This window comes from Heteronotia binoei, chromosome 19 (genome assembly GCF_032191835.1).
Source record: "Heteronotia binoei isolate CCM8104 ecotype False Entrance Well chromosome 19, APGP_CSIRO_Hbin_v1, whole genome shotgun sequence".
Taxonomy (NCBI): domain Eukaryota; kingdom Metazoa; phylum Chordata; class Lepidosauria; order Squamata; family Gekkonidae; genus Heteronotia; species Heteronotia binoei.
This window is the reverse complement of record NC_083241.1, coordinates 6,651,804-6,669,342: the sequence shown is the minus strand read 5'-3', so window position 1 is coordinate 6,669,342 and position 17,539 is coordinate 6,651,804. Positions and strand designations below refer to the sequence as shown.

Here is a 17,539-nt window from a genome sequence, read left to right as displayed (position 1 = left end):
GCTGGATGCACGGTTCATTGGACCCTACCCCGTCGTTGAACAAATAAACCCCGTCGCCTTCAGGCTCCAGTTGCCACCCCACCTCCGCATTCACCCCGTGTTTCATCGCTCCCTCCTTGTTCCGGCTGCACCCCCTGACCCAGCTCGGACTCCTTCCCCACCGCCGCCACCACCAGTGTTGGTGGATGACGAGGAAGAATATGAGGTGCGCCAGATCCTGGACTCCAGGTACCATCGTGGAGGCCTCCAGTACCTGGTGGACTGGGAGGGATACGGCCCAGAAGACCGGTCTTGGGAGCCCGAGGACAATCTTCATGCCCCGGACTTGGTGCACCAGTTCCACAACGACCACCCCGACCTTCCAGGTCCCTCGACGGAGGGGGGCCCTGGGGGGGGGGATAGTGTCATGGGTGCTGGGGACCCTTCAGAGGAAGTTGAGTCTGATGAGGAAACTGTGCCCCTGCCACCTGCACCAGTGCCCCTGCCTCCTGCTGGAGAAGATCCCAGCCCCCCTGCCTCGCCCTCTCGGGTGGCTCGTGTGCGTGACCGCCTCCGGCAGGACCTCAGGGATCGGAGGAGGGCGGCACGCTCACAAGCAAGACGCTCCCTGAGCCCTGAGTTCTGAGAGGATTCTGGCCCTTCTAAGAGCAAGGATGCTTGAGTGGTAACAGGATCCTGGCTGCCTCCCTGAGCCAGCAATTAGCCCAAATGGGCAACAGCCAGCAGAGGGCTATATAGCTGTGGGCTTTGGGAGGAAGCTTTGTGGAAGCAACTAGTCATCTCCCTGACATTCTAGCATCCACTCCGGCTTGACTTTGGTTCCTGACTCCCTGACTTTGGCTTTGGACTTCTGGACTCCCTGACCTCGGCTTCTGGACCTCAGACCTGCGATACTTCTACAGTGATCCGGATTTGGCGCCTCGGACCCTCCTGCTTACTGGCTACAGACCTCGGACTGCCTCTGGACTTTGCCTGACCCGGCCCCAGCCGTGACAGGACCTCCACTTCATCTGCTTCTCTAATTGGAGGGAACGCTGGGTGAAAGGAACGGAGAGGCATCGTGGGAGGACCTCTGAGGAGGCAGAGTCCAGATACCGAATGAGCCCCTGTCAAGAGACCTAGACTACAGATCAACAGGAAGTCAATCGCTGCTTCTCACACTAAGGAACTGCGTTTGCAGTCAGGGCCGGCCCTAGACTGCCAGGTACCCTAGGCGAGGCTAACTTCTCGCACCCCCTGCACTGATAACGCCAGCAAGTCATATCGGGGTGCCCAATATGGCACCCCCAGAAGGCCGGCGCCCTAGGCAATCACCTAATTTGCCTAGTGGCCGAGCTGGCCCTGTTTGTAGCCCTGCTTCAAAATGGCACTATCGATTTAGAACCGTCCCTCTTCCACTCTGCGATAAGCCTGGAAGAAAAACGGCGAATGTTTTTAAACAGCGGAGAATCCACTTCCACAGCCAACACCACCGCCCCCCCCCCCTGTGAATCATGTTAAAAAACATTTGGAGAACTTTTTTTTTGGGGGGGGGGATGTGGTTAATTCTGGTTTTTTTTTCAGAGCTCACACCAGGGGCAGAAAATGATATTTGCTTGGGATGCACTGCAAGGGCGAATGGAAATGGAAACCCCTGCTTTCCCCATTAGACCTCATCCTTTTCTCTCCATATTTTTGAAACAGGAACAAGTGCTTGGTGAGAATCACTCAAGGGCACTGTTCCCTCTAAGCTGAGTTCGTGTGAGCTGGCTCGCAATTTTTTAGACTCCAGCTCACACATTTTTGTCTCAGCTCAGGAAAAATGGCCCTAGAGCAAACTAATTTATGCAGGAGCTTATGACTTTAAGGCCAGCAGCTCACAAAGTAGAATTTTTGCTCATAAGACTCCACAGCTTAGAGGGAACATTGCCACCCTCCCCCCTCTGCTGGCACAGACAGGTACGACCCCTCCCCACCCCAGAACTCTGAAATATGTTAACAAAAAAAGCTGCTGGTGTTTTGGGACTGATGGGGTGACGTGTGAGGGGGTCAAGGCCTTTGAACATCCCCCCCCCCCCGGTCTGGGCATGTCTGCTTGAATTACGGCTGGTGATCACGGTAGATCCAACATGGCTCCTCCTTGGACATCCAACAGGAAGAGAGACAGGAGAATTCTGGGACCGAACAGCACCCAGTTTAGCTATGCACTGATAGCTTGTATTGCAAAAGTGACACTCCATCACCCACCCCTAGGTGGGGTACGTGAGTGTCCCGCTAAGGTTCATGTCTACTCCTGGTTTGTCGGGGTTTTGTACGATAATGATTTTTTTTTTTTACATTTTTTACCCCAAAAATGTCCATCTGCTCATCTCTCCCACAAAACGGTGAAACTCTCCAAATACCCGTTCGTCGCGCCCCCCCGGCCGATGCATCTGTTATCTTGAAGTACAGCTTCTGGTTTTCTCCGTTTCTTGAGTGGAATTTGACGAATTATCCTGCTCTCCTGAATCTCGCCTAGGTCTGCTTCTCAGGAAGAGGACAGAGGTCTCTCTCCACCCTCTTGGTAACGTACGAGGGCATTTTGGAAAATTCTGGCAATTCTCAACAATGTAGTGCAGGCTGCCACGAGGCTTGTCGTTTCCAAAACACCCTCTTCTCATATATTATTTTTTTTCCCCCTCTCTCTCTCTTTTAACTTTAAAAAGGATCCTTGGGTGATGGACACAATCCTGCGGTCACTATAAAACCGACTCCATGTTTTCACACCACTCGTGATCTTCGAGGTTGTAGATAAATTTTGTCCTGTGAGCCGGGTTCTGACTGATGGAGTCCCGCCCCAAGTTGTCCAGGGTCAAAGTGGAGGCAAAGAACTCGCTCGTGCTGAGTCCCCCTTCGTGGTTTTTGATGTATTTCTTATAGTTCTTTCTCAAGCACTGCCAGGTGGTGGTGTAGAGGAGGAACGCAAAGGACTTCAGGGCTATTGCGATGCTCACGTACAGGTGTCTGTAGACGACGTTGTCGTAAAGCGCGCACGCCCCTTGCTCGCCACAGAATGTGCTCCAGAACAGGCATGTCGAGTCAATTCCTGCTCCAAAGATCAGAGGGGGTGGGATAAAACCTGGGAAAGTAGAAGACATTTCTTTTAAAACACACTAGCCTGCATCTGCAAGAACGTCTTCCAGGGCAAGGGAAATATCTGGGAATATTTTATGCTGTTAGTTTCAGGCTGGTGGCCATATTGATTTGCAGTAGTTGAACAAGCACCTTAAAGACCAACAAGATACATAAGAAGTGCTCTCCTAGATCAGACCACTGGTTCATCTAGTCCAGCATCCTGTGTCACTCCGTGGCCAACCAGTTCTTCTGGAGGGCCAACGACAGGGCACAGAGGCCGAGGCCTTCCCCTGATAAGAACATCAGAAGAGCTCTGCTGGATCGGACCAATGGTCCATCTAGTCCAGCATCCTGTCTCACACAGTGGCCAACCGGTTACCTTGGAGGTACAACAATATGGCAGAGAGGCCGAGGCCTTCATAAGAACATCAGAAGAGTCCTGCTGGATCAGACCAGTGAAGGTGCTGGTTTTATTGGTACCTAGTAAACAGGCCAGATTTACAGCAGAGTATCACCTTTGTCTTTTCCCCTTTTCTTTTTCTCTCCCCTTTTCTCTCCTCCCCCCCCTCCCCGGATGCATAATAAATCCATCTGGACCCAGGATGTTTAGCGTAACCTTGTATTAACTGTGTAGAATGCCTCTCCCCCAGATTCACACAACCATGCCTTATCAGCTCGCAGAGAATGTGTGAGAAATGGAGATGTTGTCATTAGCTAACATTCCTTAGTCATAAAAGAGATACTAGAAAGTAGCCTTTGAACCCTCAACTCAATTTGCATCTTTATGTTATTCTTTTGAAGATATCTGTAACCCTGCCTTTTGAAGTTTGCCTATAAGATACTATTCAATACTATGTATGCCATTACTTCCAAGGAATCCATCCTTGGAGCAAGCTATGGAGTTTTACAATAAAACAAGTTTTTGATTAAAGAACAAACGCTTGATTATTGCAAAATATCAATGCTTGACACCATCTAGTCCAGCTTCCTGTCTCACACAGTGGCCAACCAGTTCCTCTGGAGGGCCAACTACAGGGCAGAGAGGCCAAGGGCTTCCCCTGAGAAGAACATCAGAAGAGTCCTGCTGAATCAGACCAGGGAAGGTCCATCTAGTCCAGCCTCCTGTCTCACACACTGGCCAGACAGTTCCTCTGGAGGGCCAACAACAGGGCAGAGAGGCCGAGGCCTTCTCCTGAGAAGAACATCAGAAGAGTCCTGCTGGATCAGACCAGGGAAGGTCCATCTAGTCCAGCCTCCTGTCTCACACAGTGGCTAGACAGTTCCTCTGGAGGGCCAACAACAGGGCAGAGAGGCCGAGGCCTTCTCCTGAGAAGAACATCAGAAGAGCCCTGCTGGATCAGACCAGGGAAGGTCCATCTAGTCCAGCCTCCTGTCTCACACAGTGGCTAGACAGTTCCTCTGGAGGGCCAACAACAGGGCAGAGAGGCCGAGGCCTTCTCCTGAGAAGAACATCAGAAGAGCCCTGCTGGATCAGACCAGGGAAGGTCCATCTAGTCCAGCCTCCTGTCTCACCCAGTGGCCAACCAGTTCCTCTGGAGGGCCAACAATAGGGCAGAGAGGCTGTAGCCTTCATAAGAACATAAAAAGAGCCCTGCTGGATCAGACCAGTGGTCCACTGAGTCCAGCATCCTGTCTCATGCAGTGGCCAAGCAGTTACTTTGGAGGTACAACAACAGGGCATAGAAGTCGAGGCCTTCCCCCGATGTTGTCTCCTGGTTCTGGGATTCAAAGGATCAATGCTTCTGAATGTGGAGGTTTCCTTTAGTCACCATGGCAATTAGCCACTGATAGATCTATCCCCAGGGGTTGTTTTGTAGTAAAATAGGTGGTGGAGCTCATCCAGGGATTGTTATGCAGCTGCACCTTCTTTTCAATGGGCAAGGAGGTGGAACTCTCAGGAGGAGGAGGAGGAACTCTCAGAAAGGTTCAGGAGCTGCGCTTCTGTGAGCTCCCACTGAACCTGAGGCCTGTCTATCCCCCATGAATCTATCTAATCCCCTTTTAACCATCGCTACATCCTCCGGCAGCAAATTCCACAGTTTAATCAGTCTCTGTGTCAAGAAGTATTTCCTTTTGTCCATCCTGAATTTACAGCCCACCCGCTTTCAAGAGTCAAAGCCCCCTTCCTCAGATACCCGGAAAACTTGTTGGCCTTTGAGTGCTACTGGATTCGAATCTTGCTCGTTTTATGCTGCGACATTTCTGAAACTGATGTGGATGTGGTCTGTGGCCTAGACAGCTTCCACCTGGGGAAGATTCCCCATCGTGCGTCCACTGCTGTTTAAAATCACAGGCATTCCCAGTGACAATTCACAATAGCTACTTACGGTGGGGAGGAGTCTCTGTTCCAGGGCTTTTTTTGTAGCAGGGACTTCTTTGCATATTAAGCCCCACCCCCTTGATATAGCCAATTCCTCAAGAGATTACCAGGCTCTTTGTACAGGGCCTACTGTAAGCTCCAGGAGGATTGGCTACATCAGGGGTGTGTGGCCTAATATGCAAAGGAGTTCCTGCTATGAAAAAAGCCCTGCTTCTATCGTCCATTCCCCATAGGGTTGCCAAGTCCAATTCAAGAAATATCTGGGGACTTTGGGGGTGGAGCCAGGAGACATTGGGGTGGAGCCAAGATCAAGGCTGTGACAAGCATCATTGAACTCCAAAGGGAGTTCTGGCCATCACATTTAAAGGGACGGCACACCTTTTCAATTCCTTCCTTCCATAGGAAATAACGAAGGATAGGGGCACCTTCTTTTGGGGCTCATAGAATTGGACCCCCTGGTCCAATCTTTTTGAAACTTGGTGGGTATTTTGGGGAGAGGCACTAGATGTTCTACTGAAAATTTGGTGCCTCTACCCCAAAAAACAGCCCTCCCCCAGAGCCCCAGATACCCACGGTTCAATTCTCCATGATTTTCTATGGGAATAAATCTCCATAGGGAATAACAGAGTTCCCAACAGACATTTCGCTCCCCTCCCCCCGCTTTCTGATGACCCTGAAGCGGGGGGAGGGCCTCCAAACCGGGAGATCCCCTGCCCCCACCTGGGGATTGGCAACCCTAATTCCCCAAATCTTGGCAACAGAGGGATTTTGCCAGGTTTTTTTTTAAAATTCAGTAGTAGCTTTACAACTACAACGTGATGATACAGCTACCACTAATTTTTTTAAAAAAGCAAAAGTCCGCTGGTAGCAGGCGGGAGAACAGTAGACATGAGGTAAAATGGACACAGTGTGGTTAGAAAGGTGTGGAAATCAGTACCTTCCTGTTTCCATGGCGGGCAAAGCTCCTTTGAACACCACTTTCTTGGAAGTCTTTCTAGAAAGAGCTTTCTGGCCTTGGAAAGAACAGGCCAAAGCAAGGAGAAACACGGAAGTGAATAACCAGAGGGCGAGTGGGAGGCAAAGCTTCAATTTGTGTGGGTGGGTGTGTGGAGAAAGACTCCCACAGTTTTTGACCAAGCCTAATAAAAACACTCATGTGGGGAGTGGAAAGAAGATCCACGTCAGCCCAAGATATGAGTGTAATGCAAACAGGGGCGCAGAGTGGTCAGCTGCCGTACTGCAGTCCAAGCTCTGCTCATGACCCGAGTTCAATCCCAAAGGAAGTTGGGTTTAGGTAGCCGGCTCCAGGTTGACTCAGCCTTCCATCCTCCTGAGGTCGGTAAAAGGAGTCCCCAGCTTGCTGGGAGGAAAGTGTAGATGACTGGGGAAGGCAATGGCAAGCCACCCCGTAAAAAGTCTGCCAAGAAAACGTCATAATTTGACATCACCCCATCGGTGGGTAATGATCCAGTGCTTGCACAGGTGACTACCTTTACCTTTACTTTAAAACACACAGTATAATCCCATCTCTAAAGCTGAACCTGGATCCCATGCAGATCGATAGACAAACGAAAGGAGCCAGGTTCCAAATGGGTATTCATTTGCAGACCTGCTGACTCAGGTGTGCAGAAACAAAAGAAAAATACATGAATTTAACACCCACCCAAAGAAGAAGACGACTGCATATTTATACCCCGCCCTTCTCTCTGAATCAGAGTCTCAGAGCGACTTCCAATCTCCTTTATCTTCTTCTCCCACAACAGACACCCTGTGAGGTAGATGGGGCTGACAGAGCTCTCCCAGAAGCTGCCCTTTCAAGGACAACTCCCGTGAGAGCTATGGCTAACCCAAGGCCATTCCAGCAGTTGCAAGTGGAGGAGTGAGGAATCAAACCCGGTTCTCCCAGATAAGAGTCTGCCCACTTAACCACTACACCAAACTGGCTCTCAAAGAGCTTTTGGGAGCGGATCTCTGGAGAGAAGAATAGCTGTTTTTATACCCCACCCTTCACAACCTGAAGGAGTCTCAGAGCAGCTTATAATTGCCTTCTCTTCCTCTCCTCACAATAGACACCCTGTGAGGTAGGTGGGGCTGAGAGAGCTCTGAGAGAACTGTGACTGACCCAAGGTCACCCAAGTGGCTGCCTGTGGAGGAGTGAGAAATCAAACCCAGCTCTCCACATTAGAGTCTGCCGCTCTTAACCACGACACCACAGCTGGCTCTACTGTAAAAAAAATTCTAATTAAATAAATGCAATAAAATACTGACTCAAGCAGTTCTAACATGATAGAGTTAATGAATTGGCTGTTAGGTAAGGGGAAGTTGGGCAGATCAACTGAAAAGAAGAAGAAATATTAGTGGAGACCATAAGCAATGTTCTCTCTAAGTTACAGAGTCTTGTGAGCAAAAATTCTACTTTGTGAGCTACTGGCATTAATGTTGTGAGCGCCTGCATAAATTAGCTTGCTCTGGGGTGATTTTTTCCTGAGCTAAGACAAAAACGTGTGAGCTGGAGGCTAAAAATCTGTGCGCTAGTTCATGCTTACTCAGCTTAGAGGAAACACTGATCATAACCTATAGCTCTGTCCCAGAATGTATTGGGTTGCTAGTGAAGTCGCAAAGTTGGCCGCCCCTTTGTTAGTGTGGTATTGTGGTCTAAATCTAAAAGACCCGGGTTCAAGTCCCCGTTCTGCTATGGAGCTCAGTGACCTTGGGACCAGTTGATCTCTCTCCACCTAACCTAACAGGGCGGCTGTGATAACAAAATGAGGAAGGGAGACCCATGGCACGCTGTTCTGAGCTCCCTGGAGAGACAAATGGATAAAAATGCACTTGATGGACAAAGGCAGAGAAACGCTCCCAGTTTGGTGTAGTGGTTAAATGCGTGGGTCTCAGAGCAGCTTATTCCCCACTCCTCCACTTGCAGCTGCTGGAATGGCCTTGGGTCAGCCATCACTCTCACAGAGCTGTCCTTGAAAGGGCAGTTTCTGTCAGAGCTCTCTCAGCCCCACCTAACTCACAGGCCATGCTCCCTCTAAGCTATGGAGGCTTGTGAGCAAAATTCTACTTTGTGAGCTACTGGCATTAAAGTTGTGGGCGAGTGATTTTGGCTGCTGCATAAATTAGTTTGCTCTGGGGCCATTTTTCCTGAGCTAAGACAAAAATGTGTGAGCCGGAAGCTAAATAACTGTGAGCTAGCTCACACTAACTCAACTTAGAGGGAACACTGCTCACAGGCAACGTTCCCTCTAAGCCATGGAGTCTTGTGAGCAAAAATTCTACTTTGTGAGCTACTGGCAATAAAGTTGTGAGCTATTGCATAAATCAGTTTGTTCTAGGGCCAAAAATCTGTGAGCTAGCTCACATTAACTCAGCTTAGAGGGAACACTGCTCGCAGGGTGTCTGTTGTGGAGGAGGAAGGTAAAGGAGATGGCGAGCTGCTCTGAGATTCAGAGTGAAGGGTGGGGTATCAATCCAATATCTTCTTCTATTCAACTGTTAATCGTATCAAGCCCAAACTCTTCCTAGAACAGCCAGTTTGGTGTAATAGCTAAGTGCATAGACTCTTATCTGGGAGAACCGGGTTTGATTCCCCACTCCTCCACTTGCAGCTGCTGGAAGGGCCTTGGGTCAGCCATTGCTCTCACACAGCCGTCCTTGAAAGGGCAGCTTCTGGGAGAGTTCTCTCAGCCCCACCTACCTCACAGGGTGTCTGTTGTGGGGAGAGGGAAGGTAAAGGAGATTGTGAGTCACTCTGAGATTCAGAGTGAAGGGTGGGGGGTTATAAATCCACTATCATCTTTTTCTTCTACTACTCAGTTCAGGGGAAAGGGAACCCGGCTTTGTGTTCAAATGGGGGTGGGGAAGAAAAGGAGAAAGGAATTTTGTCACTTACCTAACAGACGGAGAAGGAGGAAGAGGACCCCCAAAGCGTAAGACTTCAGCTCTGGGCTCACTGTTCTGTTCAGGGAAGACATCCAAGGGAAAAAAAAAATGATTCCTATCACCAAACTGCTTTAATGAACAGACATCCCTCCCCATCTCACCCCACCATGAGCTATGCTTCTCTGCCAACTGCAGTGGCATGGTCATCTCTTAAGAGGGGGGCAGACATTAAACGAGCTTTCTTCCCTCCCATTCCAGCTGGTGTAGGTCTGAAAATAGTTCCAGCTGCAACCGCCAGATAAGTTAAAGCATTTGTCAGTGTTATTAATGACTTATCTACTAAAAAAGGATTTTAAAAAAAGCCCTTTCTGAAAATCGCCGCCTTTGGAATTCACACCATCGTACGCCGGACACAAGACGAACCTTCTTAGCTCAGACTAAAGGCTCAATTGTTTCTCTGACCAGTTTTCATCCATGGTCAATCAAGTGCAAACCGAGATGCAGCACGGTGTAGCCGTTAAAGCATCGGGCTAGCCTTTAAGAACTTCAGAATGTTAGGGAATTCTGTTTGAAATTCTATTTCTTTATCTCAAACAGTGCGATGGATCGCTGGATCAAAGAATCATGGAGAGGCATTTAACATGAAAAAGCAAAAACGCATTTATTTCTACAGGGAAAGGGTACTGGGAGGTGAAAATAACAAACACTATAGAACTACATGCTTACACTAGAAGATGGAAGACCACTTTCTCCTTCTTCTTGACCTCTCTGCCTGAACAAAGGAAGTCACCTGACTAACTGACCAAACGGACCTTGATTGACAGCAGTCAGTATCTTCTTCCCAAGTCACGTAGACAATAGGGAATCAGGCACAGTGTTAACCCTATAATGACTGGACCTTTAGAACATTGCAAAGGACATACAGAACAGATATATATTTCCAACACCCCTTCTCAATGCCTAACGTGCAAGTCATTATACATTCAATAGTCATTACACATTCACTGTAACATTCACATCAACTAGATTCATCATTTCACGTAAACGTTCAAATCTAGCACAAGGTAATGGCTTTGTAAGTATATCAGCTACCACAGCTTCTGTACAACAATATTCTATCTTCATCAGCCCCTTCTGGTGTAGATCCTTCACTAGCTCACATTTAATACCAATATATCTACTTCTGGCTGTTCTACTTTCCCCTTTACATATAGCACTACAAGCTTGATTATCTTCAAACATTGCAATAGGTACAGGTTCTTTTATCTTGAAGTCTTTCAGCAGATGAAAAATCCATTCAAGTTCACTGCAGGCACTGGCTGCTGACACACACTCAGCTTCTGCTGTAGATTGTGTCACTATAGTCTGTTTTCTGCTACAAGTCCATTTCCGTAGAAGAACAAGTATCCACTGGTTGATCTGTAATTGCACGATTCTTCTGCATGGTTGGCATCCATGTATCCAACTAGTCTGGGATTCTCAGAAGGTTTAATGATCAGTCTTAAGTCTGATCAAGCCTCCATTTTAAAACGATGCCTTTTTTTCCCTCTTGTCATTACTGAGAGCGTTCTGACCTAAATGAGCTTTGAATTCAGATTGTCTCGATCTGGAAACGCTGCTACTTTCTATTGCTGCTACTTTCTATTGCAGCTTGCTTTCTATTGCTTTCTAAATGCTCTCAAAGGTGATTCAGATTTTAAAAAACCATTTAGAGTTCAAAAAACAGTCCATGCTATAAGCTACCAGCTTAGGGTTCCCAAGTCCAACCCCAGAAATATCTGGGGACTTTGGGGGTGGAGCCAGGAGACTTTGGGGGTGGAGCCAGGAGGCACTGGGGTGGAGCTAGGGGGGAGGGGGGGAAACGGCGCTGGGGAGCGTGGCGAGCCGCCCCATCTCGGAGCGGGTGACGCCACTGCGCAGCTGCCGCCTCTTCTCCGCTTGCCGTGGCTGCTCCTCCGAGATGGGCTCAGCCTAATATGCAAAGGAGTTCCTGCTACAAAAAAAGTCTTTTGTTTCTTTTTTTAAAAAAAAGCTATCATGGCTAAACGGTTAGCGAGCCAATGGGCAATTGTTTTTAAGAAACCCTTCTCAAATATCACAGGGGGGATGGAGAGATTACAACATAGCGGCAAGTGATGTCAGTGCTACATCCTTGAACCGTTTCCCAGCGCCATATGCCAGCGCCGTTCGGCTAAGGAGTTCTCACTACTGAGGCCGACAGCTCATGAAAGGGAAATCCGTTTCTGAACTCGCTTCAGATGGGGGGAGATGAAAGCCAGAGGTAATCTCAGCACCCTGCTCTGATGTCTGGCTGGCGACACTTTCCGAGGGAGTGCCAATTAGCGTCCGCTGGTCATCTTTCATCCCCCCCCGCCAAACAGCTCAGTCGCCAGGCGGCCAGGGAGAATGACATCCATTAGTCTATTCCAGCATCCCGTGCCATTAAACTGGAAGCGGCCCTTAACAGTAGCCGAAACCTACTGCTGCTGTCTGCGGCGAGGAGGTTCACGCGCACAAATGGATTGAAACAGGCCTGGCGTTTGATTGCAGCAGGAGCTTTCATGGGGTAGAGACCACTTTGACGGAGGCATGAAGGGTTACCTTCATTGGCAGAGGTAAAGCAAAGGAGGGGGGCTTAGTAAAATGTTCCCTGTGAGGAAAGGCTGAAATGTGGGTCATTTTGTTTTCAGGAGGGGGGGGGGGGAATCCACAGACGGAGAGTTGAGGAGATACACTGTGAACAGTATCTTGTTCTTCCTTTCTGAAGATATTAGAACTTGGGTCATCTGTAGAAAGTGATGTCTGGCTGTGGATAGCTAGGCTCTGATCAGCTCCAGGTTAGACTACTACCCCATGCTGTATGTGGGGCTGCCTTTGAGGCACACCAGCTGCTCTGTGCCACCATTTTGCATAGGGAAAACCCAAGATTTGCCACGCTGCAGCGTAAACCTGTTTTTTTCAGGTTTACACTGTGGCACTGCAAATCGTGGGTTTTTCCTGTGCAAAATGGTGGCGTGGAGCAGCTGGTGCGAAATCGCTAGCTTGCTCCAGAGAGAAACGGAAGCCTGGCGAAGAGCAAGGTAAGCGCAGAATCAGACCTTGTCTATCCAGATATTTGGACAGATTATTGGGGTAGTTCTGCTCTCACTTTCTGCTTGTCTCGTTACCTTCAGCAGAACTGCTTTCATTGTGCCTCCAAGTTTGCAGCCCTATTTAGTTCTATTTGTGCCTGCTTTGGATTTTGCAAAATGTTTAGTTCCTCCACCCCCATCCCACACTCCAAAGCTGCTTTGAGCACTTTTGCAGGAATGTGGCAACTAAAGCGGGTGAGACAAATGCAGGTAGGAAAGGTCTATCAGTGACTATTAGCCAGACGATCCCTAAATGGAACCTCCATGTTCAGACGAAGCGTACCTCGGAATAACAAATGCTGGCAGCAAGCAGTATGGGAAAACCTGTCGCCTACACCACTTGGTGCTCATAACCTTTGAAAAATGCTTGGCTTTGTGCAGCCAGGATACTGGAGTGTTTCTAACCTGCTATAGCCGGGGGGTGATTTTGTAGAAAAAGAGGTGCCGGAGCTCATTAGCACAAATCATTTGCATGACTCATTGGCATATGCGACACACCCCTGACATCACCGGAAGGTGTACTCAATTCTATCGGCTCAGCATCGACCTTCAAACGCTTCTTGCATTATAATGGTCATAATAAAACCATCATACTTCTAACATTATTTTCTTCCATGTGCCCACAGCGGCAGGAGGAAGATATCCATCTGTCTGCTTTATATGTTTTGGTTATTTTCCCATTTTTTTTGTGGGGGGAAATATTAGAAAGTTGGTCAAATGCTAAGAGTTCAGCAAAATTCCCACAGGGGGTTAGAATGATGGAGTCCAGAAGCAATTACTGGGTGTGGGTGGGGGGGGGGGGTTAAGAAAGAAAAAGCACAATAAAATTTAGAGGTTCTGGAGCTCTGCTCCTGTGAGCTCCTGCCCATAAGAACATAAGAGAAGCTATGTTGGATCAGGCCAATGGCCCATCCAGTCCAACACTCTGTGTCACATAAGAACATAAGAGAAGCCATGTTGGATCAGGCCAATGGCCCCTCCAGTCCAACACTCTGTGTCACATAAGAACATAAGAGAAGCCATGTTGGATCAGGCCAATGGCCCCTCCAGTCCAACACTCTGTGTCACAGAAGAACATAAGAGAAGCCATGTTGGATCAGGCCAATGGCCCATCCAGTCCAACACTCTGTGTCACATAAGAACATAAGAGAAGCCATGTTGGATCAGGCCAATGGCCCATCTAGTCCAACACTCTGTGTCACAGAAGAACATAAGAGAAGCCATGTTAGATCAGGCCAGTGGCTCATCCAGTCCAACACTCTGTGTCACAGAAGAACATAATGGCCAAAAAAACCACAAGTGCCATCAGGAGGTTCACAACTGGGGCTAGAAGCCTTCCCACTGTGCCCCCCCCCCCCCCCCAAGCACCAAGAATACAGAGCTGGAACTCTGCTCCGTATTTTTATTCAATCCCCTCTTGAAGCTGGCTATGCTTGTAGCCCCCACCACCTCCTGTGGCAGTGAATTCCACATGTTAATCATGAATTCCACATGTTAATCACCCAAAATGAGGCCTGGCTATAACCCAACAATAATCAAACAAAACCAAGTAAGAACCACAGTTTGAAATTGTTGGTAAAAAATGGAAAACTGAGTAGCATCATAAAACTATGTCAATAAGGAACAATTATGACAACAATTTCTGTATCCACCCTCTAGGATATTATAATAAAGAAAATAAATGCAGCTGACAAAAAGGCACTGTCCATAATAGATAATGTCCATAAGCACTATCAGTGCACAGCCCAAGTGCTATTCCAAAATTATCCTGAAGTGGATCATTGAAGAATAACAAAGGAAAGGACGCTGCAGCCGAGTCAAGAAGCTCAGGACCGGTTTCGGTGAAGATGCCTTCTTCACCTTTTAGGCTCCACCTGCAGCCATTACAGTCATGCATATCTGTTGGCTATGGAAGCGCCAGTCAAGAAGACATAGTGCAAACACTTTGTAGCTGGATGAGGCCTGGCTATACGCAACAATAACCCTGCGTCCCGCCACCCTTTGAGGGCTGGATGCTTGCAGACACACACACACACACACCCTGCACACGGGGTTGAATGCTTACAGACTCTCACCTGATGAGGATGATGACGGAGGGGGTCTGCGCCATGGCGCCAATCATGCTGCAGACACACATCACGCAGAGGAATGTCAGGAAGGCTTCTTGGCAACCCGGGCTGGGGCACTTCCCGGGAACGACCGTGGCATTCTCGGCGGGGACCAAACTGAGGCATGCGCAGCTAGTGAGATTCTGGAAGGAAAGGCAGAGCTGGTGAGGTTCCCGTTCCGCAACCCGAGTCAGGAATTCTGGGCTGTCGATTCTGCTAGAAGATGTGGTCAAATGTGCTGTTCGAGCACAGCCGACTTCCGGTGACTCCTCATGGGGCTTTCGAGGCAAGAGATGAGCAGAGGTGGTTTGTTGTTGCCTGCCTCTGCGTAGCAACCCTGGATTTCCAAGGGTCTCTTATCCAAGGGCTAACCATAGCTGACCTGGCTTAGCATCAAACATGTGGTCCAGAGGCCGAATCAGGCCCCCGGAAGGCTCCTATCAGGCTCCTGAGCAACTGGCTGTCATCTGCTTCCTTCTCCCCCTCTCTTGCTTCCTTCTGCATCACAGCTTGCTTTGCCAAGCTTGCTCAACTGCACAGAAGCTACTGAGCAAAACCTCTATTTTCTCCATTGGTTGAGGCTCCTCCCTTGAGGAGGAAGGGGGGGAGGCAGAACTTGTTTTCCAGGCTCTCTTAATTGCATAGCAGGGCTAATGAGTCAAGCCTCTCTTCCTTCTATTGGCTGAGGCTCCTGCCCCTCCTGGCCCTTTGGGGAAGGAAGGAAAGAGCCAGAGCTTCCTTTGCTCAGTTCTCTGGATCCCATGGGAGAGATATAAAGAAAGCACCTTTAAGACCAACGACGGCTAATGTTTTAAGCATGTTTTATTTTAAAGGTTATTTTAAAAAAAATCTTTAATCGTATTTATCTGTGTCTTTTATAAAGTTTGTATCTCTGCTACCTGGCATTATATTTTATGACACACAAGGCCTGGTCTGATAAGGTCTCATTCATGTCAGATCTGGCCCGCATAACAAATGAGTTTGACACCCCTGTCTGACAAGATCAGGTTAACCTGGGTTATCCAGGTCAGAACCTGCTAGAGAACCAGATCCCCTTTTTCTGGTTTTGGAAGTCACTAGGGAAATAACAACCTCTCAGCAGGGTCTCATCCTGGACACCCAGAAATTGCATTTGTCCTTTGGTTTCTGAAATTTTGGCCCACACACTATTCAAGCATGCTTTTGCAGCCATAAAGAGTAGAAACGTTTTCAAAGAATTAAAAGAGAAAGAGAGAGGAAGAGGAAGAGGAAGAGGAAAAGGAAGAGGATATTTGATTTATAGCCCACCCTTCACTTACAACCCCACAAGATTACAATCACCAACCCTGGGAGGCAGGTGGGGCTGAGAGAACTCTGAGAGAATGGTGATGAACCCAAGGTCACCCAGCTGGCTGCATGTGGAGGAGGAGGGGGGAATCAAGCCCAGTTCTCCTGATTAGAGTCCGCTGCTCTTAACCACACACCAAAACGGCTCTCCGAAGTTCTCAGGGAGGCAGATTCTGCACCCGTGCTCTTTACTCGGCCGGCATGGCAGCATTAATGCAACCCTGCCACCCAACTCCTGAGGCCTCTGCCAAAATGTTGCCATGGCAATGCTGGACTTGCACGAGAGTAGATCGGCCCTGCGACTTACTAGGAAAGATGGCGGTGGGCTCTTGAACTGAAGGCCCCCCACCCCTGCCGGCAGCCAGCCGAGCCAAATGTCCCTTGCAAACATCCCTTGTCTCATTCTAGCTCGCTCTCGGGCTCTTTCAGTGTCCCGACGTGCCCCTGGGTCACGCCTCTGGAGCCCAAATCCAAACCAATAGGAGGCATTCATCACCCGCAAGGCAACAAAGGGGCTGCATACGGCTGGCTTTCAGCCAAGGGGATGCTTTGCGACTTGTGTCGTGTCGTTCCCTGGGCTCTTTCGAGTCTTTCAAATCAGCAAGAGCCTTTGTCATCGGCTTGGACCCCTTGTGACTACAGAGATAAAAGGAAGGCTCGGCGTTTCCTGCATTTAGGCGACAGCATTTCCAAATGAACGCTTCTAATGAGTTCCTGGTTTATTCCCCCTCCTCCCTTGCCTTCTAATTGTGCTGAAGCATGTTAAAAGCGGTAAATGTACCCTCCCCCCTTCATTTTAGAAGTCCAAGGACGAGGCGAGACCAGCACCTGAAGTTCAATCCTTCTCTTGCAGAAAGTCAAGAACTGCCAGGTTGGCGTTGATAACGGAAGCGTTTCTCTTCCTCCCTGGCTCCCCTGAGCCCGTTCAAAGGGCAACCGAAAGCCCGAGATTTGGAGGCGATTTGTTCAATATTGAACGCCCAAGGCACAGGAGATAAGCGCTATCGATGCACGATCAGAAAGGAAAGAAATGCGTCATATCCCCTTAAGATTGTCCACGCCAGCGCTGAAGGTCAAAAAGGGGCCTTTGTCTGACATTGGTGGATTCCCCTGAACCAGGGGTGGATTGGCTATTATTAGGGGTCGTTTTGTAGAAAAATAGGTGGTGGAGCTCATTAGCATAACTCATTAGCATATGCTGCGCCCCCACCAGCCAAAAGCAACCCAACGCAAGAAAGGAGAGCCCTGGGCAAGCAAGGCCTGCTTGGGCTGGCTAGAGAGCCAGCCAACCCAAGCAGGCCTCGCTCACCTGGGGCTCTCCTTGGCTGCTCCCCCACAGCCAAAAAGCCAGCAAGCCACCCGCCACCCAAAATCACATCAGAAGTGGAGAAAGGGTGGTGTGAGCTTCTCCAAGGGTTCATGAGGGCTGCTGGGGGCATGGCAAAGTCCCCGTTGTCTGGCTGGCTGCCTGCGCTCCTAATTCAGGGTTTGTTATGCAGCTGCACCTACTATTCAATGGACAAGGTAGGTGGGGAGGAGGAGGGGGAAGCCTCAGAAAGGTTCAGGAGCTGTGCTCCTGTGAGCTCCTGCTGAATTCAAGGCCTGGCTATTATGGCCACTAGGAAAAGGAACAGAGATAGAGTTGCCAGGTCTGA

At 49.0% G+C, this 17,539-nt stretch overlaps 1 protein-coding gene across 1 annotated transcript in view; it reads right to left on the bottom strand.

Moving 5' to 3' along the window:
- Positions 1–2,174: 2,174 nt before the first annotated feature.
- Positions 2,175–17,539, bottom strand: part of SLCO3A1 (solute carrier organic anion transporter family member 3A1) — a 178,522-nt gene continuing 163,157 nt past the window's right edge. The window contains exons 8-10 of the mRNA XM_060260276.1: positions 14,526–14,701; positions 9,330–9,394; positions 2,175–3,097 (exon numbers count right to left, since the gene is read on the bottom strand). Coding sequence (XP_060116259.1) covers positions 2,718–3,097; positions 9,330–9,394; positions 14,526–14,701 — 621 coding nt within the window. The 3' untranslated portion in view covers positions 2,175–2,717. The remainder of the gene's footprint in view (positions 3,098–9,329; positions 9,395–14,525; positions 14,702–17,539) is intronic.